Raw genomic sequence first — 26,454 nt, 5'->3', positions numbered from 1 at the left:
CGACCTCAGTGTCAGAGGAGATGACTTTTTCTCCCACGCAACTCCCAGTCAAGCCTCTCTTACCCCCACGGATCGCTGCCTCCTTTACATTTTTAGGCCCTCCACGTTTCCTATCTTTCATTTTCAACTCAAAACAAGAAAACTGGCCACAAATAAATAACGGGAATAGGGTTTTTAATTTAATGTGGAATTTCAATAGCACATTGTTGGGAAAAGGCAGAGGTACAGTACCAGCAATCACTGAGTGGGGTATTAAGAGCTGGGTTTAACTGGATGGGAGTCAGGGAAGGGAGAAAGAAATCTGAGGAAAATAAACTTTCTAGATGTGTGCTTTTATTTAAAATGCATCTCTGGGTTATTTGTGGGGCATAGGAATTTGTTCATATTTTTTTTCAGAATACAGTCTGGCCCCTCCACAAGGTCTAAGGGACAGTCTGGCCCCCCTGCTGAAAAAGTTTGCTGACCCCTAGTGTAGATTATAAGTAAAAATAAATGTCCTCGCCCCAGTATACCTGAAGGAGCATCTCCACCGTTCAACGCAGACTCTGAGGTCCAGCCCCAAGCCCTTCTGGTGGTTCCCTCACTACAAGAAGTGAAGTTACAGAGAACCAGGCAGAGGGCCTTCTCGGTGGTGGTGCCCACCCTGTGGAACACCCTCCTATCAGATGTCAAGGAAATAAACAACTATCTGACTTTTATAAGACATCTGAAGGAGACTTGTTTAGGGAAGTTTTTAATGTTTGGTGTTTTATCATGTTTTTAATATTCTGTTGGGAGCCACCCAGAATGGCTGGGGAAACCCAGAATGATGGGCGGGCTATAAATAAAAAATTGTTGTTGTTGTTATTGTTATATAATAACAGAGGTTTTTTAAAGAACTTGAGGACAAATAAAGCTGAAACAGAACAGTCTTCATTCTTATGTTGGGTTCTGTAAAAATTTAACAGTTTAAAGAGGAAGTTAATAATTGTTTAGCAATTCTTAAAATGTATGGATATTGTCAGGGAACTGCCATCGGAAGGACAGGTGGTGAGAAGGCTCCAGGAGAATAGGAGAGACACTTCAGCAGAAGAGGGAACCAGTAGGGGGAGTGCGGGAGCTCCAAAGGAAAGGGAGTCGGAGGGGAGGCTCTGGGATACTTCCAGTGAGAACAGTGAGGAGGTATCAGGACACCCTTTAAGGACCCCCACCCCTCGCCGGAAACTGTCACGCAGAGAATCCAGGAGGCGGATGTCCGTGAAACAGCTTTTATGTTGGAAACGTTTCCGCAAACGCCCACTGTCAGATTCTACCAGCGACTGACGGAGCCAGCCCAAAGGGCTCCGCTCAAGGCAGGGCTTCATTACACTGAGTGAGCTCTGAGGGATCAAGCTTTAACGCACAAGCAGCTCATTATCCCACCACAGCAATCTGACAGTCCCTGAAAGCAGCTTGTGCAAAGAGAGGCATCATGAGCAACCCAGCCGGAGCCGGAGATGGGGGAGCAGCTGCAGCCGGTCCTAGCCTGGAAGAAAGGTACAGGATGTTGGAGGTACAGTTAGCTCTGCAAACGGCGAGGCTTGAGGAGAGGAGGGCTCATGATGCAGAAAAGGGGAAAGCCGCCCAGCTCTCGAGGAAAGTGCCTGGACTGGTGCAGAAGTTTGGGGGTGATCCCAGGAATTATCAAGCCTTCAGGACAGAGATGCAATATGCCCTCAATCTGCAGTTTGATGATTTTCCTGATGAGGATTCGAGGGTTGCTTATGTGATTGGGCATCTCGAAGGCGGGGCAAAAGATTGGGTGAGGCCACTAATGGCAGCCAATAATGAAGCCCTAAGGGACACAAGGAAGTTTTTTCGCGCCATGGATCTGATGTTTTCCAGCGAGATTGAGCAGGGAGTGGTGCGCAGGCAGTTAATGGCGTGTAAACAAGGGAACCGATCTGTCCGTGAGTACTGGACTGAGTTCACCATGTTGATCCATAAATTAGGTTGGGATTTGTCAGCGGAACCGATACAAATGCTGTTCGAAGAAGGACTATCTTCGGCAGTGAAAGACGAACTTTCCCGGGGGCCCAGGGCGGAGTCTATGGACCATCTGACTAAATCAGCGCTGGCCATAGGATCACGCCAGGAGGCCAGAGCCTTGGAGAAGCGGGAAGGGAAAGGGGAGCGTTGGAGTGATTTCCGCATTCCAGAGATTCCAGAGCAGCCTTCTCTGCCAGCAGAGCCGATGGAAATCGGAACAGCGCGCACGCGCGCAATTTCAAACCCCAGTGAAGGGCGGAAGAAGGAGGGAAAAGGCGCCAAGAAATGTTTTCTCTGCCAACAGCCAGGTCACTTTGCCAGAGTTTGTCCGCAAAGAAAGGAATGGCAAGGAATGGCGGGAGCTGTTGGGGAGGAGGGAGAAGGAGCTAAGGAGCAAGTAAAAGCCAACGCCTGGCTGCCACCGTCGGGGCACAGCAGCCAGGCCAAGGAACAGTAAATGTGCCCACGCCAGAACCCCCAAGACCAGCTCTTGTAATAGAGGTATTGCTGGAGCTGGCAAACGGACACCCACTAAAGGTGAAGGCGCTATTAGACTCAGGCAGCTCCTGCAACTTCATGAGTAAGGAGTTTGCAGCCGCACATCAGATACAGACCATCCCTTTAAAAAATCCCCTGCAGGTGACCACGATTGATGGGAGGGCGCTGTTGGGGGGAGAAGTAAACCAGCAGACTGTCCCCATGACAATGAGGGTGGCAAGACACACGGAACTGATAGCGTTTAATATAGCCACTTTGGGAGGAGCGCCCATCATTTTGGGGATGAGCTGGCTAGCGCTGCATGATCCGCTTGTGGGATGGCATCAGAGAGTGGTTTCCTTTGGGTCAGCACATTGTATGGGACACTGCACGGAAAAAGGGGGCCAAGTAGGCACTCAGGCCACGTTAGCAAAGATAGAAGCAACGGATCAAGGTAGGGTACCACGACAATATGCAGATTTTGCCGACGTCTTCAGCGAAAGGGAAGCAGATAAACTACCCCCGCACAGACCCTTTGACTGCCAAATCAACTTACTCCCAGGAGCACAATTGCCAGTGGGCAAGGTGTATGCAATGTCTGACAGGGAGATGCAGGAGCTAAGGGAGTTTATTGACAAAAACCTCAAGCGTGGGTTCATCAGAGAGTCACGAGCGGTGGGGGGTAGCCCAGTGTTCTTTGTGGACAAAAAAAATTCAGACAAACCAAGATTAATTGTGGACTTCCGGGCCCTAAACGCAGTGTCCGAACCCGTGACTTTCCCTATGCCCAGAATCGATGACATTCTGACCCGGGTGAGAAAAGGGAAGATTTTTACCAAGCTGGACCTGAGGGGGGCGTATAACCTGATACGTATGAGAAAGGGAGATGAGTGGAAAACCACTATGTTCACCCCCTTGGGAGCATTTGAGTACTGCGTTATGCCTTTCGGCCTCCAGGCGGGATCGGCAGTATTTCAATCATTCATGAATCACGTACTAGGACCATTGCTTTACAAGAACTGCGCTGCGTTCTTGGATGATGTACTGGTGTACTCAGAGGATGAGGAGCAGCATGTGCGAGATGTACGAGAGGTACTGAGGAAACTGCAAGAAAACCAGCTGTGGGTGAAACTGGAGAAGTGTCAGTTTCACACCAGGGAGGTGGAATTCCTAGGGTACCGGTTGTCGGACAAGGGGCTGGCCATGGATCCTAGCAAGGTGCAAGCGGTGCTGGAATGGAGGCCACCGAAAACTAAGAAAGATGTGCAGAGGTTTTTGGGGTTCGGAAACTTCTATCGGAAGTTCATCAAGAACTTCGCCCACTTAACAGCCCCCATCACGGATTGTCTCAGCAGTAAGAAGAAATTTGTCTGGACGGAAGAAGCGCAGCGAGCTTTCGAAAGTTTAAAGAGGGCGTTTGCTTCGGAAGAACAACTCTTACACGTGGATCTGCAGCAGCCGATGAGGGTGGAAACCGACGCGTCTGACAGAGCGGTGGGCGCCGTGCTCCTGCAGCCAGGGCCGAATACGTCAGAATGGAGACCGTGTGCCTTCTTCTCGAGGAAATTGAACAAATCCGAGAGGAATTATACAGTGTACGACAGAGAATTACTCGCCGTCCACGAAGCGTTCAAGAGATGGAGACACCTGTTGATTGGGGCGCAACACAAGGTTCAAGTGCGGACAGACCACAAAAATCTAGAATACTGGAGGACAGCCCGAGTATTGAACCAGAGACAAGTAAGATGGGCGCAAGAGTTCTCCAAGTTCAATTTTGAAATTCGCTACGTGCCAGGGGCTGAGAATGTCAGGGCGGACGCTCTCTCCAGAAAACCTGAGTACTTGGAGGGGGAAGGAGGGGCGGAAGAAAGACATATCATCTCGGAGGACCACTGGGTTTGTGGGGCGGCATTGGTGGGGCAAAGAGAACTGGTAGAGGGTATTGAGAACGATGAATATGCCCAAGAAAAACTTAGGGAACTCAGGGAGACAGGTGAGAACGCAGGGGGTTTTGAGGAAAAGAACGGAAAACTATATTACAAAGGGGCACTCTACATACCAGATGGGGAACTAAGAGGGCGGGTGCTCAAACAGTTGCATGACAGCCCCACGGCGGGGCACTTCGGGCAGCACAAGACCATGTGGTTGGTTACCAGGGAGTTTTGGTGGCCCAAGGTGAGGGAAGAGGTGCGGGAGTATGTCAGGGGATGCGACAGGTGCCAAAGAGCAAAGGGAGAGAGGTTGGCGCCAGCAGGGTTAGGTTATTAGAACCCTTACCCACCCCAGAAAGGCCATGGGAGATGGTATCCATAGACTTCATGACCGATCTACCGAGATCCAAAGGGAAAAACGCGGTCATGGTGGTGGTAGATCTACTAACTAAGATGTGCCACTTTATAGCTTGTTCACATGCAGTGACAGCGGAAGAAACCGCAAGGTTGTTTGTGAAGCACATTTTTAGGTTGCATGGCGCCCCCTTGAGGGTTTTGAGCGACAGAGGAAAACAATTTACTTCCAGGTTCTGGAGGAAACTAATGAGCATGTTGCATGTGGAGGTAAGTTTTTCCACCGCCAGGCACCCAGAAACAAATGGGCAAGCAGAAAGGGCAAACGGGGTTTTGCAACAATATCTGAGGTGTTATGTAAAGGACGGAGAAACTGATTGGGTAGACAGGTTACCTCTGGCAGAATTTGCCTACAACAACGCGGAGAACGTGTCCACAGGGATGAGTCCCTTTCTAGCCAATTATGGGTGTCATCCTCGGGCATTTCCAGGAGAAGGAGGGGGGAGGTGGAGTGTACCTGCAGCGGAAAATTTTGTTGAAGAGATGGAAGCGATCCACCGTCAGCTCCAACTCAACTTAGAGAAAGCCAAAGAAGAATATAAGAAGCAAGCAGACAGAAATAGGAGGGAAGGCGAAACCATAAGGGTGGGTAACCGGGTGTGGCTATCCACCCAAGGACTGCCGTTCAAGGGAGGGTGTAAGAAATTGAGACCCAAACGGTTGGGACCCTTTGAGGTCATACAGCAGGTCAACCCAGTAGCATTCAAACTCCGATTGCCCAGTCACATGAAATTGCACCCAGTATTTCACAGGTCATTACTGTCGCCGTACAGAGAGGGACGTGAGTGGGGGGAACATGAGAGGGAGGTCACCCGGACACCCGTCATAGAAGAGAGAGAACGCAACATGGATGTGGCAGGGATCATTGATTCCAGGTGGAAGGGAAATCAGGTGGAATACTTGGTAGAATGGGAGGGGGAGGAAGAGTCAGAAAACACATGGGTACCGGCAGAGGAAGTCAAAGACGAGATTTTAATAGAAACGTTTCATCGGCGTTTCCCAAGAAAACCACAACCAGTGGCAAGATTTAGGAGGGAACACTTCGGGACTACAGATGAGGAAGGGGAGTTTGAAGGGTTCCCAGAGTCAGGGGTGGAGGTGGAAACAGATTCCGACGAAGGAGAGGAAGATGGGGAAAGAGACGGAAGGCCGTGGTTAGAAGTGTTTGAATCCTCGGAGGATGAGGGGAGTTCCTTCCAGGGATTTCCGTCCTCGCCGCCAGTAAGAGAAGAGGCGGGAGGGGGTGAAGGGGGCCCTGGGGGGGAGGTGGATGTCAGGGAACTGCCATCGGAAGGACAGGTGGTGAGAAGGCTCCAGGAGAATAGGAGAGACAATTCAGCAGAAGAGGGAACCAGTAGGGGGAGTGCGGGAGCTCCAAAGGAAAGGGAGTCGGAGGGGAGGCTCTGGGATACTTCCAGTGAGAACAGTGAGGAGGTATCAGGACACCCTTTAAGGACCCCCACCCCTCGCCGGAAACTGTCACGCAGAGAATCCAGGAGGCGCATGTCCGTGAAACAGCTTTTATGTTGGAAACGTTTCCGCAAACGCCCACTGTCAGATTCTACCAGCGACTGACGGAGCCAGCCCAAAGGGCTCCGCTCAAGGCAGGGCTTCATTACACTGAGTGAGCTCTGAGGGATCAAGCTTTAACGCACAAGCAGCTCATTATCCCACCACAGATATGAAATATGGGATATGTGTCCTGAATGTTTTTGATTTTTTTTTAAAAAAAGTAAAATTCTAGAAACAAACAAGAAGTAGCAGATACATTCTGAGGCAAAGCTAGTCTAGTTTTTTGTCCTGGCTGAAGTCTCTAGTCCCTTAGAGTTTTGTTTTTTTCTTAACAGATGCCTTGCCTAAAGCCTAAAATTTGTTCAGGTGATCAGAAGATGCATGTTACCTGCGTTTTGTATCCCGTCTGCTTCAGGTTCCGGCTGGGGGTCAGTTTCACCGCTGGAGACCAGCTTCCACTCCAAGAACGCGGCTTGTCTGAAGGCTGAGCTGGAACCTTGCTCTGGGGAATTTTCTTTTCTGAAGCTAAAGAACAAGGAGAAGAAACAGTTGTTGAAACCAAAGCAGGCAAAGGTTTCTACAGGTTAGGAAATACGTCAGAAGGTACAAAGAGCATGAACCAGGTATGTGCATGGGATACACGGCAAATTGAAAGCATATCCACACCAGATTTTAAAATTGGTTTAAAAGTCCTTCCATCTCCCCAGTTCTACAAGTGTGGTGGAGGCGACCTAGCAAAAAATTAGCAGCAAACAAAAATCCCCGGTATTTTTTCTACATAAGTTATTATAGTAACATTGGCTTAAAACCCAAATAAGATGGCAAATGTGGATGGTCACATACTAGCTCCTTAAGGTGCCTTGGGTTTGGGACAGTCCTTTCATTACCCACCAAACACTCATATGTGCTGGTTGTACCCAAATTAACTCCAGATAAGGGAGAAAGAAATCTGAGGAACTCCAGATAATCGCTTCAGATCATTTTATTCCTGGTTATAACAACAACAACAGGAAGCAACCCTAACACATTCACCTATAGTATACCAACACTTTATATTATGTTTCATTGGTAACCTAAGAGGAAAAATGACTCTTACTCATAGTTAATCTAATCACAAGAGCTCCCTATTGGACATTTAGCTATGGTAAATTCACCAACCAAGAACTACATTGACCACTAATAATGAACCACGTGTTGTATTATACAATTTTTGTGATGTGCAAATAACATGAGAAGACTTGGTTTCTTTTTTTGTATCATTTATTATTCCTGTGATCCTTGTTTATAAAAAGTTATTTTTAAATCAAGAAAAAGAGAGATGGACAGGGGAGTGGAGGCCCTGAATTCTGCTCTTGTGAAAACTTTCTTATACCACCATCATTCAGCCCGGACACTGAGGTCCAGCTCTGGGGGTCTTCTGGCGGTTCCCTCACTGCAGGAAGTGAGGTTACAGGGAACCAGGCAGAGGGCCTTCTCAGTAGTGGCACCCGCCCTGTGGAAGACCACATGACCCAGAAGCTGTATGCCGGCTCCCTCGGCCAATAAAGCGAGATGAGCGCCGCAACCCCAGAGTTGGCCATGACTGGACCCAATGGTCAGGGGTCCCTTTACCTTTTACCTTATCAAAGGGTATCATGACAGGTAGCTCCAAAAGAGACCAGTCTCCAAGTCATTAAAAAAAACAAAAACATTATGTGAAGTTGATTCTGTTAAAAGCTTTGCATGACTCAAGGACAGAGACCTAGGAAATGCTTCCAAGCCTTTCTCATGATTTCTTCCCAGAAAGGACTCGTGTCGATCATCTTCACTTTCTCAGCGCTGACTGCTGTCTCTGTAGAGAGAGGCATCCTGTAGGCATCTTCCAAATCCTTTCTCCTTAGAGAGAGAAGTTGGATCCAGATGGCTTCGGTTGTCTTCCAGATGTCTTGCTGAACTAGAAACAAAGAAAAATGGGGAGGGTGTTTGGTGGGAGAAGGTGCCAACAACAAGCAAGGTAATTTCCGCTTCTAGAATTGGGACTTAGGACAACTACAGTGGTACCTCGCAAGACAAAATTAATTCGTTCTGCGAGTTTTTTCGCCTTGCGAATTTTTCGTCTTGCGAAGCACGGATTTTGGAAAAGCTTCAAAAATCACCAAAGTCCTCAAAAAAGGCTACCACACCGCATGCTATGAGTTGCTCCTCAAAGTCAAGTCGCAACTGCACCCCCTGAATGCACCCTGGGTATTAACGGTTTTAAGAAAAAGGAAACAAACTTGCAAGACGTTTTCGTCTTGCGAAGCAAGCTCATAGGGAAATTCGTCTTGCGAAGCAACTCAAAAAACGAAAAACTCTTTTGTCTTGCGAGTTTTTCATCTTACGAGGCATTCGTCTTGCGAGGTACTACTGTATAGCTATCAGCCTGGCTGAGTTTCCAGACAAATCAGCTCCAATTTATGCAACTGGCCCCGCCTCCCAACAGTGCGGATAGGTTAACTGGGGTTTGGTGGGAACCCCCAATGACTAGCACTGGGAGGCAGGCCAGCCCAACCAGCTGGTGAGTCCCACGTGGTCTGAGGTGCTGCACGCGGTCCCGCAAAGGCCACCCAAAAGGGAAGGTGTGAGCATTCACTGTCATAATGTGGCAAGCTTTTGGAGGAACACAGTGTAACACAGTGCTATCCTAAGAGAACCCCCATTATTTGTATACATTAAAGGTAAAGGGACCCCTGACCATTAGGTCCAGTCGTGACCGACTCTGGGGTTGCTGCGCTCATCTCGCTTTATTGGCCAAGGGAGCCGGCGTACAGCTTCCGGGTCATGTGGCCAGTATGACTAAGCCGCTTCTGGTGAACCAGAGCAGCGCACGGAAACGCCGTTTACCTTCCCGTCGGAGCGGTACCTATTTATTTACTTGCACTTTGGCGTGCTTTCGAACTGCTAGTTGGCAGGAGCAGGGACCGAGCAATGGGAGCTCACCCCGTAGTGGGGATTCGAACCACCGACCTTCTGATCGGCAAGTCCTAGGCTCTGTGGTTTGATCCACAGCACCACCCGCGTTTGTATACATTACCATTCTTTAAAGCAGATTTATCATCCATCCTCCCCTCATCTTTGGCTGGGTCCAGGAAAACACGGGAATCCGACATTGCTCTCTGCTTTGCTTCGTGGTTTTCTGGATCGCTGCAGTAAACAGAGGCATGGCATGACTGAATGAACAGCTCGTTTGCTTACAGTTATTGGGTGGGGAGAACCAACCGGATCCCAGATCAGCAGAGGAGCACATGCAAAACGTCGCAGAGTCAGTTCTTTTGGGGACAGGCTGAACAAAACCATGCACAGTCTTACAAATGAGACTATGCCATAGAACTGTATAAGGGCTTTTCCACACTAACCTTTCTTCCATGCTCGCCCAGAACTAGTTCACTCACTTTCCTTGGTGCATGCCGTTCGGGGCAAGCACACCCTCCGCCCTTTGCGATCCGATGAGGGAGATCCCTTGGGCCACTTCCCGGGCAGCAAAGGAGGTCCCTAGTCTGAGCTTGCTGCCCAGGAAGTGCATCATGCCCAGTCACTCAATTGGCCAATCGTGAGTGAGCATGAGGGCAGGCTACTGCCAAGGGGGAGGGCTCAGCCTGCTCTCTGAGCATATAAGGAAGGCCCATGGCTTGCCTTAGAAGCCACCTCTTCATTGAATCTCCCACCTTCCCTCTCTATCTGGCTGACACGTGTTCCTTTGCCTGACCTTACTATGGCACGGCCAACCTTATTTCCTCGAATAAAGGGTTAACTGCACTGATGCCGTGGGATTTATTGCTGACCTGCTCCCGGCACATATTATCCTGCCCTTCTACGGCAGCCCAGTGCTCCAGGCAGGTTGCAACAGCTAAAACCAGAGAAATATAAATGACTTTAGGAAACAGCCACTGCACTGTAAAATAAAAGCAGAGGCGAGAGCAGTGGGTCAAACAGCTTAAAAGTAGGGATCGGTCTAAAAAAACTCAGCCCAGACAGTCAAGTGACAAAGAGTTCCCCAGCTCCTAAGGCAGGCTTCCTCAACCTCGGCCCTCCAGATGTTTTGAGACTACAATTCCCATCATCCCTGACCACTGGTCCTGCTAGCTAGGGATCATGGGAGTTGTGGGCCAAAAACATCTGGAGAGCCGAGTTTGAGGAAGCCTGTCCTAAGGCATCTTGAGGCACAAGCCATTTTGGGTTTTCAAGATAAACACCAGCGCCTCGGATGGTGCCTGGTAACCAGTGCAGTCACTGGGCTCATTCATGCTTCCTTGCCAGTCACAGGTCCACAGTTTAAAGCTCTGTATCTGAGAGGTTTTTTTTTGGTCCTGGCACTCTCCCTGGGAAAACCTACATTTTGCCGCTGAATCAGAGCAAATGGCAATCCCTGGCAAAACCGATTGCCGTTTGCTTCAATTCAGCGGTGAAATGAAAGGTTTTCCTGGGGGAAGCATTTGGACAAATGGGGGGGGGGGAGTACCGTATTTTTTGCTCTATAAGACACACCAGACCACAAGATGCACCTAGTTTTTGGAGGAGGAAAACAAGAAAAAAAGTATTCTGAATCTCAGAAGCCAGAACAGCAAGAGGGATCGCTGTGCAGTGAAAGCAGCAATCCCTCTTGCTGTTCTGGCTTCTGGGATAGCTGCGCAGCCTGCATTCACTCCATAAGACGCACACACATATCCCCTTACTTTTTAGGAGGGAAAAAGTGAGTCTTATAGAGGAAAAAATACGGTAAGTGCTTGGACAATGGAGCTTTAAGCCCAGACGTATGCCTAGAAATGGGGCACAAAAGGAAATCTGGACGAGCCCACTGTAATATAGGTGTCACCAATGCTATTTTTCTAGAAAGAGAGGTTCCAGAGCTCACCATGAACTCTTCCTTGTTCATGGCAATGGCTCCCACCTGAGAGGTGCTGGGGCCAAGCTCCTGTGAGCTCCAGCTGGGGGGGGGCTGGGTGTCACAAGCTCCCAAGGGTGGGCACAAATCAGCATCCTTGCTGTCACATGCATTTTCAGTTCCCAGATATTCTGCGAGAGCACACTGCAATAATCCAGTCTGGATGTGACTAAGGCATGTGTGTCCCCATAGCCAGGTCTGGCACATTATGAGACAGACTTTGTTGCGAGATTTACAGTCAAAGGGGGAGGTGAGCCACCGTTTTGCTTTCATGTGTGGATTATAGATCTGAATGGGCAAAACTCCTCTGGAAAGACTGATTTATGGTGCAACTGGTCTGGGAAAATTAAGGAGCAGACGCCTAGACTGTATTTCATCGGAATTGTCAAAAATGGCGCCGGCCGCTGGAACAGGACTTTTGGATCAGCGTGAGATGAATTACGGGAGAGCATTACAAAGTTCACACAGAAACATAAATAAGGTTTGATTCAACTTGCCTGTGGAAATACTCAGAGGTTATTAAGAAGAAAAATGATAACAACAAAGAGATGGGAAGATGGGACTTGTGAACATCAAAGCAGCAGAAATATGAGATGATTGGACCCTTTCTGAACTCGAAGCATGGGTACCCCCAACAAAATTTTAAAATTCGGCTAAACATTTGGAATTTATTGTGTATTGGTATAATTTGGATTTAATGTGATACGATTGGTTTGTTAAATGGAAATTTAATAAAAATTACTTTTTTTTAAAAAAAAAGCCAGGTCTGGCACACCTTGCCCTTGAAAGGAAGAGACAGCAGAATTTCCACTCTCTCGCCTACCCTCCAGCAGAAGCAGCTAACACCATTAATGGTTTATCAAAAGAGTATAAGGAATACTACCTCACAGGGTTGTCTTTAGCAGATGCGGCGCCGGGGTGCAAATATCCACCCAGCACCCCCAAATTACCACGGATAGTGTTGGGGTGGCCGTAGCTGCACACTGCCAGCCATCGGGGGGCGCAACTCTCCCCCATGCCGCTGTGGGAGAGCGATGCCCAAACCTCGGCGGGAGGAGAGCACAGCTTCCATCCTAAGCCTCTGCGGGGATCGCTCTCCTCCCGAGGAGGCTTGGGAGGGAAGCTGCATGCCTGCCAGCCTTATGGTTGTCAGGGGGCAGCTGGAGGACGTGCAGGGAAAGGGGAGGCCTCCGGCAAAGCCGCACAGCTCCCCCACTTGCTGGGGCACCCCTGAGAGGCCGGCGCCCTGGCGCGATGCACCTCTAAGCCCTATGGGAAAGACGGCTCTGCTACCTCATGGGCCTGAATTGCAACAGGCAATACAGAAGGCAGATAGTGAAGTCCAGGCTAGAGTTGTGCGTTGCAAAGATGACGTCCCACTGCTGCTGCAGAGTCTGAAGGACACTGAGTAGCTTCTGCTGATCAGGAAGGGAAGTAGACAGGTAGTATAGAATGGCTCGGTTCAAGCTGCTGTACAGAATACTTAGGACAGCTTCCTTGTGGAGAAAACCCTTTTCTGTGACCTGGCAGAAGAAAATAAGAAGCATCAGAGCTTAGCAGATCTGAGTCCCTCCAGATGTTTTGGGACTACAATCCCCATCACCCCTGACCACTGGTCCTGTTAGCTAGGGGTGATGGGAGTTGTAGTCCCAAAACATCTGGAGTGTCAAGTTTGGCCCATGCCTGGCATAAAGCCAACTTTCCTTTGGATCTAGTCCCAGCATCCAAGATTCTGGCCTTAGTAAATAGTGGACACCTTTTGGCATGGAGCAAAAAAATAAAAAAATTAAGTCGAAAAAATTAAGTCGTTACTGAAAATGGCTTCTTGTTCAAGATGGAAGCAGGCATGTTCCTCTAGGTCAGCCTTTCTCAACCTGTGGCTCCCCAGATGTTGTTGAACTACAACTCCCATCACCCTAGCTAGCAAGGCCAGAGCTCAGGGATGATGGGAGTTGTAGTCCAACAACATCTGGGGACCCACAGGTTGAGAACTGCTGCTCTAGGTTGTCAAGCAACTTCACCGTCATGTAGATTTGTTTGCGTCTGGTTATCATTCATCGAATTGTGTTTTGGTTGTTCAGGAGTGGAGTGTCTGTAACACCCAGTGCTTTTTTTCCTGGGGGGACGCATGGGTATGCATACCCCTAAACATTTTGTAAATCTAACAGGAGCATAAATTAATTTTTTTTAAAAAACAAATGTTTCTTCTCTAGCCCAGTGAATCATCAGTTCTGTTGCTACCCCCGATGGTGGCCTCACTTCCTGTCACCGTGTTTCCTGAGTATCAGACAGAAGCGGGCGTTTAATGTGTGAAGTAGGAGTTGAAATCTAGCATGGTGACTGGTCAGTTTCGTCCATTTACTATATTAATTTCCCCCAATTTGAACTATAAAATGGTGGTTTTCTTGAGTCAAAATGAGAGTACCCCTAAACATTTTTCTAAAGAAAAAAATAGTACTGCTCACACCCATCTTTAAAAGGGTATTTAAAGACTTGTGGGTAGGGGACACAGACTTGGGTGAAACTGCATATAGTGGAGACATGCCTGCCCATCATTTGCCACCATGAAGCCCTTGTAAGAATCATAGAATAACAGAGGTGGAAGACACGCTAAGGCATGAGTAGGCAAACTAAGGCCCAGGGGCCGGATCTGGTCCAAACGCCTTCTCGATCCGGCCTGCAGACGGTCCGGGAATCAGCGTGTTTTTACATGAGTAGAACGTGTCCTTTTATTTAAAATGCATCTCTGGGTTATTTGTGGGGCCTGCCTGGTGTTTTTACATGAATAGAATGTGTCCTTTTATTTTAAATGCATCTCTGGATTATTTGTGGGTCATAGGAATTTGTTCATATTTTTTTTCAAAATATAGTCCGGCCCCCACAAGGTCTGAGGGAGACAGCGGACCGGCCCCCTGCTGAAAAGGTTTAGAAGGGATGTCTAAAACCTATCCCCGCTTCATTTTTTGCATTTTAAGAGTCACAAGCATGCATTTGATTTGCAAAAGAGTGTAAACAGAAATGCAGGATGCAGTCTACCCACTTCACTGTTTATGATATGGGACAGCAGAAAGCTGTTGTCTTCTTCCCCACTGCTTTTGGTAAGATGCATAATTGGGTGTGCATCACAGAAACAGTCAATAATTATTCTTAACCCCCACCTCTATTGTGCGGGAGTTTCTGTATCCAACCACTGTTTCCCCCGTCCAAATAGACTGCACAAGAATATAACTAGGGAGCTGTCAAAACTACCCCCTCCTCCCATGGAAATTAAATTTGATAGAAATTTGATAGCATCTAGATCAAGGGAAGTAATAGTGCCACTGTATTCTGCTCTGGTCAGACCTCACCTGGTGTACTGTGTCCAGTTCTGGGCATCACAGTTCAAGAAGGACACTGACAAACTGGAACGTGTTCAGAGGAGGGCAACCAAAATGGTCAAAGGCCTGGAAACGATGCCTTATGAGGAACGGCTAAGGGAGCTGGGCATGTTTAGCCTGGAGAAGAGGAGGTTAAGGGGTGATATGATAGCCACGTTCAAATATATAAAAGGATGTCACATAGAGGAGGGAGAAAGGTTGTTTTCTGCTGCTCCAGAGAAGTGGACACGGAGCAATGGATCCAAACTACAAGAAAGAAGATTCCACCTAAACATTAGGAAGAACTTCCTGACAGCAAGAGCTGTTTGACAGTGGAATTTGCTGCCAAGGAGTGTGGTGGAGTCTCCTTCTTTGGAGGTCTTTAAGCAGAGGCTTGACAACCATATGTCAGGAGTGCTCTGATGGTGTTTCCTGCTTGGCAGGGGGTTGGACTCGATGGCCCTTGTGGTCTCTTCCAACTCTATGATTCTATGATTCTAGAAGGAAGATTCAGGATAATTTTCTGCACCAGGAGACTTTAGAACTGCATTGGAAAGTAAGCAAAGAAGCCCCTTACCACGATCACTTGCTCTGCAAGGAAAAGAATAACTTTTCTAGGGTCAGCAGCAAACATTCCTGCATAAAGCTTCTCTACCAGCTTCTGGATAAAATAGGAAATATTCACGAGAAGTGACGGCATGGCCGGCTCCAAAGCATTTTTGGCACCACCATTCCCTGCAAGGTAGAAAAGAAGGTTTCTATTTCTGTAACGTAGTGGATCGAAAAGGGGACAAGGGTGTCGAAAACAGCAAGTTTATTTTGCAGATGCACCCAGGTGTGTTAGATCATTAAAGAGCCAAGCTCATCCCCTAGACACCAGCTCCTCATTGGCAACTAGGAACTTGTGCTCCTTACATGACTTGCTGTGCTGTTTCCCAATGGCATAGGTCCTACGCTATCCAGAGTCTAAAAAGAAATCCCATCCAGACCATTTGCTCCCATGGCTTGCTAGACACAAATTATATCATGCTAGGTAAATGATTTAGATAGTAAAGGTAAAGGGACCCCTAACCATTAGGTCCAGTCGTGGCCGACTCTGGGGTTGCGGCGCTCATCTCGCTTTATTGGCCAAAGGAGCCAGCGTACAGCTTCTGGGTCATGTGGCCAGCATGACTAAGCCGCTACTGGCAAACCAGAGCAGCGCACGGAAACGCCATTTACCTTCCCACCACCTATTTATCTACTTGCACTTTGACGTGCTTTCGAACTGCTAGGTTGGCAGGAGCTGGGACCGAGCAACGGGAGCTCACTCCATCGCAGGGATTCGAACCGCCGACCTTCTGATTGGCAAGCCCTAGTCTCTGTGGTTTAGACCACAGCACCGCCTGCGTCCCCATGATTTGGATAGCGGGACTCTGCAGATAACCTCTGGAATCCCCACCCCACCAAAAAAAAAAAGTATTGTCGTACAGATTCTGTCAACCCCCATGGGTGGCAAGGAAGAAGTCATTTGTTTGTTTGTTTGAAGGAGACTGAATGAAGTTACAATTATAAGGAGGTTCAAGTGCTTTGAAATTCAGCTCAGAAAATATATCCAAAACATACTTTTAAAATCTGCATCTTCGGGTACGATACATTTAGAAATTCATGCACTTAGATAAAATGCCAATTTAAATATGCGTTTCGTGAGGAAACACATTTTAAAATACACGATGGAAACAAACTATCGTACGTATTTTCTTTGTAAAAATAATAATAATTCACAGGTTGTTGAGGAAATGTGATGGAACAGATTTATGAACCCACGTGAAAATGACACAACCCAGAAATATTGATTTTGCTCATTCCTAATCTGTATAGTAGTCATTGCCACATCTTGTGAAAACAAATCCCACGAATATTTTGTAAAGCAGCACTTCCTTCTGTCTGTCCTAAATCTGCAGCCTGTCATTCATTGGACTATCCTGAGTTCTAGAGGGAAAAAATGTCACTCAAATGCACTTTTTCTGTGCTCCCCTCTCTATACATTTTACATTTACAGGGCAAAAGCGCTTAGCAGCTTTTTATAGACAGGACACTGGTAATATATGTTGAGTGGTCATGAGCACTCTTGCTTCAAAGAACATAATAAATGTCTCCCTGGATCAGACCAAGGCTGGATCTAGACACATCAAAAAAATGTTTCAGGAAAACGTGTGGAAAACGTTTCACATTGCTGAAAGACGGAACTCCACAGCGCCATCTGGTGTCACAGTGTTATAATGCATTTCAAACGCTTTTTAATGAATTTTATTTTACTAATGTAGCTGAGTCCCAAGTCCACTGAGTACCAGTGTGGGAATATGGTAATTTGTCCATAAGAGCATGGGCAAAAGTTCATTATTGCAAGGATGATTTCATAGCAGAAAGCATTGCTTGGAGCATGATCAACGCGTGGAGAGCTCATGCCATCCAATGATTGGTCCACGTAGTATAACATGATCAACTGCGTGGTCTGGTGTGAGAACATGAGACTAATGTATTGTATTGTCTTTTATCTGCTGACTGAGGCAAAGTTTTCTCCTTGAATTTGTATCTTTTCTTAGACACACACAATAAAGGTTGGGGCTACAGCAGCTTCTAGAGAGAGCTGCGGCCACAGATTTCTGCAACCCATCATGGTGTGAGACTGATTATTTACGGATGGCGAGCGGGTTCTCGTCATTTGGTGCCCCGTGTGACTACCTTCGGACTCCGCGTTGTTTCTCATCGTCCAGCGCTCACCACACCTTTTTCATCTGCTTCGGATCCCAGTGAGTGCTCCCTGTCCTTCTGCCTTTGTGGCGCAGTCTCTTTCGGACTTCAACAGATTTTGGACTTCGCGACGCTATGGTTCTCTCAGCACCCACTACGCCCGGCACGGGTTTCAGGTGCCATTCATCCTTCCTAGGATCCCTGGTGAGTGCCCCCTTGTTTCGCTCCTTTTCATCCTTTGTGGATCCCTACTCTCACTATCATGGGGCTGTCTCTTTCTGCACCACAGAAGAATTTTTTTGATGAACTTAAGTTTCTCTTGGCCAGTAACAACCTTGTTGTCCAGGATGCCGATCTTAAGGCACTCATAGAAGCCCTGGACACCCACTGTCCCTGGTTTCCTCAGGATGGCACTTTGCATTTAAAAGACTGGAAAGAAATAGGGCAAATTTTCCAGAACCATCCTAAAATTGATGTCAGAGTTTTGCATGCTTGGTGTAAAGTCTACAAAGCTATGTCGAGTTTAACTCCTGCTAATATTCTCCTGGCTGCTGCATCGGCTGTTTCCCCTACCTTCCCTCCTTCGTCTCTGTATCCCACGTTGCCTTCTTCGGAATCCCTGATCTCTCCACCTCCCAAACCGCCGGAATTTTCTCCTTCGTCTCCTTCGCCTCCTTCTGCCCCTCCTCCGCCTTCTACATTATCAGCTACAACTCCTCTTCAAAGATCTCAGCGTGCCGCTGCTCCATTGCTGGCCTCTGATTCTACAACTCCTAATCTCTTTCCTGTGATTGCTCCTGCCGCCCCGGGGGGAGGCCCAGCCCGGCACGAACAGTTTGATTTGAGATTCATAAAGGAAGCTTTGTCTTCTGTGCCTGATGATAAAAATGAGCGAGATGGCCGTTGGGGCAGCGTCAGACAGGATCCCACAGAGCCTTATGGACAATTTGTCGATCGCTTGTATAACACCCTTAAGCGACAAGTTCAAGACATGGCAGCCCAAGAAGTGATTGTTCGCCAGCTTGCGTTTGATAATGCCAATGAAGACTGTAAGCAAGCACTACGCCCTTTGATGACAACTCCCAATATAGCCATTGCAGATATGCTTAAAGCCTGCCAATCCGTGAGGACTGATTGCCTGCTAGCCACGGCTTTGTCCACCACCGTGTCCCAGAATCCTGCCAAGGATAAAATCTGCTTTGGATGTGGCGAAGTGGGTCATTTTCATGCGCAGTGCAGATCTATCGCGCAGCAATGTCACCCCAGCACGAAGTGCTCCATCTTTGATACAGGCCAGGACTTGTCAATTTTATGAAGCACATCTTAGATCTCACACTGGCCACCCTGGGTATTTGGCAGAAAGGATTTTACGCCTGCTGAACTTCACTTCGTCTTCGCCCAAGGAGACACCAGCGCCTTGAAACCGTATTATTTTACGCTGTCTGCCAGTGATGACCTCCCACCTGACCTCAACCCGCACTGCAGTCGGAGACATCGCCATATTGATGTGCCCTGGATAAAGTCACCTTCCACAGCTGTTCCAGTGTTTCCTGGCACGTTGAAAGGCCATCTTCATCCATACCTCATTGGCTCTCCTTCCCCCTGGGAAGCTACACTGACCACCACTTATCATTACAGTTTTGCTGCCTCTCTTGTTTGGGAAATGAACCTGGCTTTGAAGGATGCCCTCGCTATACTGGCATCGCTTGGATTTTACCCCCCAGATCTCTTCTTCTTTTCTCCTCCCTCAGAAGTCCTGCCCCATGGTGTGTTCCCCTGAGCATGTACAGAAAGCTGTCTTGGAACTATTGTGGACTCTTGGCAGGACAGGGGGTGAGGAGATTTCAGTGTGTTCCAGTTGTTTCATTCTTGTGCTTTGGCATGGTTCCCGGACAGAAAGCAAGTTGCAATGTGGTTCTTTAGCAGGGCCTGAGAAGACAATGGGCTCTGTTCTCTACCTTGTTGCAATCTTTTAGTTGCTGAGAAAAATGATTTTGAAATAACTGTCAGAAATAAGAGATGTAGCGCTTAAAATTTTTTTTATGTAATCCTTGCTTCCTAAGATGGAGTTTGTGCCTTGATTCATTTTCATTGTTGTATGTATATATCTGATCAATCGACTAATATCTCTGCTACTATTGATTATATGGAACAAATAATAGCCCATAATCCTTTGAATCCACCAGAAGGTTTTGATCCATGGAATGGTTGTTTTCTTGGCTACCTAATAGAGCATAGTTAAGAAAAATATTATTGATTGTAATTGCATGTATTGTTGGTTTTATTATGGTATTCTGCTTAAGGTTCCCTCTTATAATATAAATAAGAAAAGAAGGGATGTGGGAATATGGTCATTTGTCCATAAGAGCATGGGCAAAAGTTCATTATTGCAAGGATGATTTCATAGCAGAAAGCATTGCTTGGAGCATGATCAACGCGTGGAGAGCTCATGCCATCCAATGATTGGTCCACGTAGTATAACATGATCAACTGCGTGGTCTGGTGTGAGAACATGAGACTAATGTATTGTATTGTCTTTTATCTGCTGACTGAGGCAAAGTTTTCTCCTTGAATTTGTATCTTTTCTTGGACACACACAATAAAGGTTGGGGCTACAGCAGCTTCTAGAGAGAGCTGCGGCCACAGATTTCTGCAACCCATCATGGTGTGAGACTGATTATTTACGGATGGCGAGCGGGTTCTCGTCATTCCAGAAGACTCCTAGCACCATCAGTTGGTCTGGTCCACTTGATGTTGGCCAGTGATCCATAGCCTTCCTACCTTCTTTCTCCACAGATATGGAGTAGACCTAGCTACTTGTGGCACTCACCTTGTGCGTTTGATGCCTCCCCATCATCTTGGCCAATTATGTAGAAAATATCTATGATGGAAAGTAATAGCTCTGTCTGGAAGCACTTCTTCTGCTCAGCGGTGGCGTTCTCCTCAGAAGCCTGCACAGCAATAACATAGCAATCATCAGAGTCTGCAGGAAGCCCCAGTAAGGCAGATCCACACTCTTGAGAGTCCCATGGACTGCAAACCTATCGATTCTGAAGGAAATCAGCCCTGAGTGCTCACTGGAAGGAGCTGAAGCTGAGGCTCCAATACTTTGGCCACCTCATGAGAAGAGAAGACTCCCTGGAAAAGACCCTGATGTTGGGAAAGATGGAGGGCACAAGGAGAAGGGGACAACAGAGGACGAGATGGTTGGACAGTGTTCTCAAAGCTACCAGCATGAGTTTGACCAAACTGCGGGAGGCAGTGGAAGGCAGGAGTGCCTGGCGTGCTCTGGTCCAGGGGGTCACGAAGAGTCGGACACGACTAAATGACTAAACAACAACAACAACAAAGAGAAATCCTGTTCCCAGCCAAGAGTCTCCAAGGAAATTTTAATGATGAATCCTCAAGCCCATTCGGCAGACTTTACATTGCACGCTTGTGTATGGAGCCCCAGTTCATGTGAAAAGAGCAGGGGGGGGAATGGTGGGGGAGCTCAAAGCAGCCCTTTTCCTGTCCACTGCTCCTCAAGGCTCTGCTGGTTAGGAGCCCAGTATACCTGAAGGAGCGTCTCCACCCCCATCGTTCTGCCCGGACACTGAGGTCCAGCTCTGAGGGCCTTCTGGCGGTTCCCTCGCTGCGAGAAGTGAAGCTACAGGGAACCAGGTAGACGGCCTTCTCAGTGGTGGCACCCGCCCTGTGGAACGCCCTCCCTTCAGATGTCAAGGAAATAAACAACTATCTGACATTTAGAAGACATCTGAAGGCAGCCCTGTTTGGGGAAGTTTTTAATGTTTGATGTTTTCTTGTGTTTTCATAATGCTGGAAGCATTATGGGCAACCCAGTCAGATGGGCAGGGTACAAATAATAAAATGATGATTATTGAGCCACTCCCGACATAAGGAGGGGGGGTTGCGGGCTCACGCCCACCTACATCCGCGTGGGGCTGGCTACGGACCCGCGCGACTTGGAAATCCTTGGGCTGCGTCATTCCCTGAGCCAGCCAATCGGCTAAGCGGGTCATTTAAGATCGGGGCAGCCCGGGATAGGCCCTTTCTTTCTCTCAGCCAGCTGTGGTTTCCCACCCACCCACCCTCTAGGTTTGCACTCGGACTTTGCTATGGACCTTGGTTGGTAGCCGCAAGGGGCCTGGTAGGAGTTTTTCCACTTGGCTAATTGGCATTCTTTTGGAAGCCATTTGGTTTTTTCGCCTACCTCATAGCAAAACGTCAATACGCCTTTGGTTTTGGCGGTTAGGCATTGGTAGGGGTATTGTTATGCAGATGAGTTGCTGGGGGAGGAGCGCCATCACCTCCTCCAAATGTTTAATGGGTAGCCCGATAAAGGACTCCAGGGGGCGTTGCCTCGTCCGAAACCTATGGAGGCCAGGCCCTAAAGCGCGCTCCCGAGTGGTGACCCCTCGGGGAGCGCCTAGGGATGTGCATCTCAGGGGCTCCCCCTGTTGGTGTTAACCCTTTCCGGTTCTATGCCGGATACAGTGGTGCCTCGCAAGACGAAATTAATTCGTTCCGTGAGTTTTTTCGTCTTGCGATGTTTTTCGTCTTGCGAGGCACGGACTTTGGAAAAGCTTCAAAAATCACCAAAGTCTTCAAAAACCTCAAAAAAGGCTACCACACCGCGTGCTATGAGTTGCTCCTCAAAGTGAATGCACGGTTTTAAGAAAAAGGAAACAAACTTGCAAGACGTTTTCGTCTTGCGAAGCAAGCCCATAGGGAAATCCATCTTGCGAAGCAACTCAAAAAACGGAAAACTCTTTTGTTTTGCGAGTTTTTCGTCTTTCGAGGCATTCGTCTTGCGAGGTACCACTGTAGTCTGATAGGACCAATGCCTAAAGCCAATACCACTCTTAGCTGTAACCAATAAAGTTGTGGCCATTTTTCGCCCATTAACCTAAATTCTGGTGTCCAGTGTCTTTATTTATTCCAACTGGGGGGGGGGGGGGATCGCCACGCAAATATTATTAGCAGTGGATTCCAGCATCTCATGGGCTCCAAACAACTCCTCCCCTTTAACCCCTTGTCATCCTATGAAGGACACGGCATCAAGGGATGGGTGCTATTTTTGTCATATGGATCCGACCTCAAGAAGTAACTCCAAGGGGTGCCACTGTCTCTCAGCGGAGAAAACGAGCATTTTTTCCATCAGGAGGAGGCGTATGAAGTCCCACACTTGTTTCCTAGCAGGGTGCAGGGAAGTGGAAAAGGCATCGTTTTTCCTACTGTCAGAGTCAGTCGCCAGGCTGTTGGAAGGTGAAATGCTACTCTGAAGAAAAAGAAAAAGAATCAGGGAGTGACATTCTTCAAACAGTATTTTGGACCGGATAGCGGCATTCATTCTTGGCTCCTCATAGAAAAGGGTGGTGCAGAAAATAATAATAATAATACTACTACTACTACTACTACTAATAATAATAATAATACAGTGGTACCTCAGGTTACATACACTTCAGGTCAGTGGCGTAGCGTGGGTTGTCAGCACCCGGGGCAAGGCAAGTAATTTGCGCCCCCTAACCCTGGATTTGCGCCCCCTAACCCTAACCCCCAGATGTTGCGCCCGGTGCGGCCGGCCCCCCCTGCACCCCCCACGCTACGCCACTGCTTCAGGTTACATACGCTTCAGGTTACAGACTCTGCTAACCCAGAAATAGTGCTTCAGGTTAAGAACTTTGCTTCAGGATGAGAACACAAATCGTGCTCCGGTGGCGCAGCGGCAGCAGGAGGCCCCATTAGCTAAAGTGGTGCTTCAGGTTAAGAACAGTTTCAGGTTAAGAACGGACCTCCGGAACGAATTAAGTACTTAACCCGAGGTACCACTGTAATAATAATAGTCAGTACAATGCAATATCATAATTTTAAAAACTGGATACTTTTATTTAATATTTTAGCAGATCTGAGGCTAAGTAGGACTGATCCAGCCAGCTAGCCCTGGTGACTATCTAATGCTTATTAGATGGATTTCCCCAAAATTGATTTCTGAACTTTGAATTTTACTGTTACTCATGTTTTTTATACTGTATTTTATGCTGCTTCTACAATTAAGTGTTTTAAATTTGTTGTTAGCCGCCCTGAGCCCGGTTTTCTGAACCGGGAAGGGCGGGGTATAAATAAAAAATATTATTTATTATTTATAAGCACTGTATACATTAAAAACTAGAAGCAACAGAAATGAAAAATTGTTATACGTTAAAGTCCTATCAGAAGAAAAGTGTCATCAGTTTCTAATAGAAGAAGACACAGAGGTGGTTTTCGATGGGAAGGGCATGATCCAGACTTGGATAATACTGGAGGGGGATCCATGCTAGGATCTTGACCCTCACTCTGGCCATATGTTTAGCAAACAAAACAATCCTGCACTTAAGGGCACAGATACGTAATTATTGCTCATGTCAACAGCTGCTACTTCGCTGTCTTCTGAGGGACAGAATCAGTATAATAAGCCCATGAAACAATTGGCTGTTCATACCTGAGATACTGCAGAGGGAAAGATGACCAGGGCCAAAGCTTGGAGGAAGTCAGAGTTGTACCAAAGTGGATCCTCGGAGTATTTGTGATATACGAGGTAGATGAACTGCATGATGTGCCCTGGGTAAGTGATCTCCCAGGAATCCTCTGTACCTACTGGAGTCTGTATACAAACATAAAGGGACCCCTGACCATTAGGTCCAGTCATGGCCGACTCTGGGGTTGTGGTGCTCATCTCACTTTATTGGCTGAGGGAGCCGGCGTACAGCTTCCGGGTCATGTGGCCAACATGACTAAGCCGCTTCTGGAGAACCAGAGCAGCACACGGAAATGCTGTTTACCTTCCCGCCAGAGCGGAACCTATTTATCTACTTGCACTTTGACGTGCTTTCGAACTGCTAGGTTGGCAGGAGCAGGGACCGAGCAACAGGAGCTCACCCCGTCGCGGGGATTCGAACCACCAACCTTCTGATCGGCAAGTCCTAGGCTCTGTGGTTTAACCCACAGTGCCACCCACGTCCCTTGGATACAAACACAGGATTTCTCTATTAACATACCGATTCAAGAAGCCTTTAACCCAGCATGAGAAATCTCTGCTGCAGGCCTTATTATTAATTATTATTAATATTAACATGCCACCCATCTGACTGGGTTTCCCCAGCCACTCTGGGCAGCTTCCAACAAATTAAAACATCAAGCACAGCAAAACATCAAACATCTGCCCTCCAGGGTCATTTTTGCAAAGTCACATCACATGATTGAAAGTCAAAGTGATCAATGGAGGGTTGGACGCTTTTTGACCTGGCCCTCTGGCCAAGATACAGTTCCCCATTCCTGCTTTAACTAACATGGCGGCTTGTTGCTCATGTCCAACTTATGGCAGTGGCAGTTTTCAATCACCCCGTGCCAATTTCTACCTGTTTCCGTTTGAGCCAGTCATGTGTTCATGCTAGGATCAGTTTAGATCAGGGATGGGGAAAGTTGCTAGGATTTCATGCTCCTTGTTCTGGTGATTAAAGGTAAAGGTAAAGGGACCCCTGACCATTAGGTCCAGTTGTGGCCGACTCTGGGGTTGCGGCGCTCATCTCGCTTTATTGGCCAAGGGAGCCGGCGTACAGCTTCCGGGTCATGTGGCCAGCATGACTAAGCCGCTTCTGGCGAACCAGAGCAGCGCACGGAAATGCTGTTTACCTTCCCGCCGGAGCGGAACCTATTTATCTACTTGCACTTTGACGTGCTTTCGAACTGCTAGGTTGGCAGGAGCAGGGACCGAGCAATGGGAGCTCACCCCTCATGGGGATTCAAACTGCCAACCTTCTGATCGGCAAGGCCTAGGCTCTGTGGTTTAACCCACAGTGGCACCCGCGTCCCTGTTCTGGTGATTACTCCATAGTAATAATAACTTCTGGGAGACTTCCAAAGAATATTAAAAACACAATAAAACATCAAACGTTAAAAAACTTCCTTAAACAGGGCTGCCTTCAGGTGTCTTCTAAAAGTCAGGTAGTTGTTTATTTCCTTGACATCTGAAGGGAGGGCATTCTACAGGGCGGGTGCCACCACCGAGAAGATCCTCTCTGCCTGGTTCCCTGTAACCTCACTTCTTGCAGAGAGGGAACTGCCAGAAGGCCCTCGGCGTTGGACCTCAGTGTCTGGGCAGAACAATGGGGGTGGAGACGCTCCTTCAGTTATACCGGGCCGAGGCCATTTAGGGCTTTAAAGGTTAGCACCAACACTTTGAATTGTGCTTGGAAATATCCTGGGAGCCAATGTAGGTCTTTCAGGACCGGTGTAATATGGTCTTGGCGGCCACTGCCAGTCACAAGTCTAGCTGCCACATTCTGGATAAATTGTAGTTTCTGGGTCACCTTCAAAGGTAACTTCACTTTGCCTGACTTCCGAGTGCCAACCATTTGGCAGTCTTCCCCTTCCCACTGCAGCATGGGTGTTTCACCCTCAAACATCCCTCCAGCCTATCCAATTCTAGTCTGCAACATTCCCAGTACAGCGCTCACCTGTTTCACTATGGACTTCACCATCTCGAGCAGCAGAACCGCTCCCTCCGGGCACAACCCAACTCTGGCTACAGCATCCTTACAGTGGTTGTACAGCAGCCATTGTAACATCAAGTCCAAATCTGCCTGAAAGAAGGGTTTACTGTGAATCTACAGGAGGACGACTTCCTTCCGTGTCTAAACGCAGCAGCTACATATTCCTCCACCAAACTACCAAACTGCTAAGTTTGACATACGGGGTAGTGAGTATGGAGGAAGTCTCGAATTTTAGAATAGGGATGCTTCCAAAATTCTCATTACATTCTGGAGTTTCAAATCGCCTCGTCGTGCTTCCAAATCGAAACCAGCATTCATCTTCAAGGTTTCTGAAATTGCATTGCTGTGTGCTGCTGTTTTGCTGCTGTTATTGGTTGCTTGGTTCTATTATTTTTATGTAAATTGTACTTTAATTGTGACATTTTTGAAATCCACCCTAGGACCACTTGGAGTAAAGCAGTCTGTTAAGCACAAACACTGTGCTTCGCTTGCTTGGTCATGGCTGTCAATTCCTCCGATTTATTCATGTCTTCTCTCCCTCTCTGCATTTCCACACTGCACATTAATTACTGCAAAAAACCACCCATGATTGG

General features: G+C 47.7%; 1 protein-coding gene across 1 annotated transcript in view; it reads right to left on the bottom strand.

Annotated features, from left to right (window-relative positions):
• WDFY4 (WDFY family member 4) overlaps positions 1–26,454 on the bottom strand; it is a 207,015-nt gene that overhangs the window by 98,653 nt on the left and 81,908 nt on the right. The window contains exons 31-39 of the mRNA XM_079978572.1: positions 25,826–25,951; positions 23,812–23,973; positions 22,429–22,611; positions 20,161–20,281; positions 15,175–15,332; positions 12,535–12,764; positions 9,394–9,503; positions 8,083–8,274; positions 6,730–6,866 (exon numbers count right to left, since the gene is read on the bottom strand). Coding sequence (XP_079834698.1) covers positions 6,730–6,866; positions 8,083–8,274; positions 9,394–9,503; positions 12,535–12,764; positions 15,175–15,332; positions 20,161–20,281; positions 22,429–22,611; positions 23,812–23,973; positions 25,826–25,951 — 1,419 coding nt within the window. The remainder of the gene's footprint in view (positions 1–6,729; positions 6,867–8,082; positions 8,275–9,393; positions 9,504–12,534; positions 12,765–15,174; positions 15,333–20,160; positions 20,282–22,428; positions 22,612–23,811; positions 23,974–25,825; positions 25,952–26,454) is intronic.

The sequence above is a fragment of the Podarcis cretensis genome (assembly GCF_951804945.1).
Source record: "Podarcis cretensis genome assembly, chromosome: 5".
NCBI classification, from domain to species: domain Eukaryota; kingdom Metazoa; phylum Chordata; class Lepidosauria; order Squamata; family Lacertidae; genus Podarcis; species Podarcis cretensis.
This window is presented reverse-complemented; position numbering and strand designations above follow the sequence as displayed.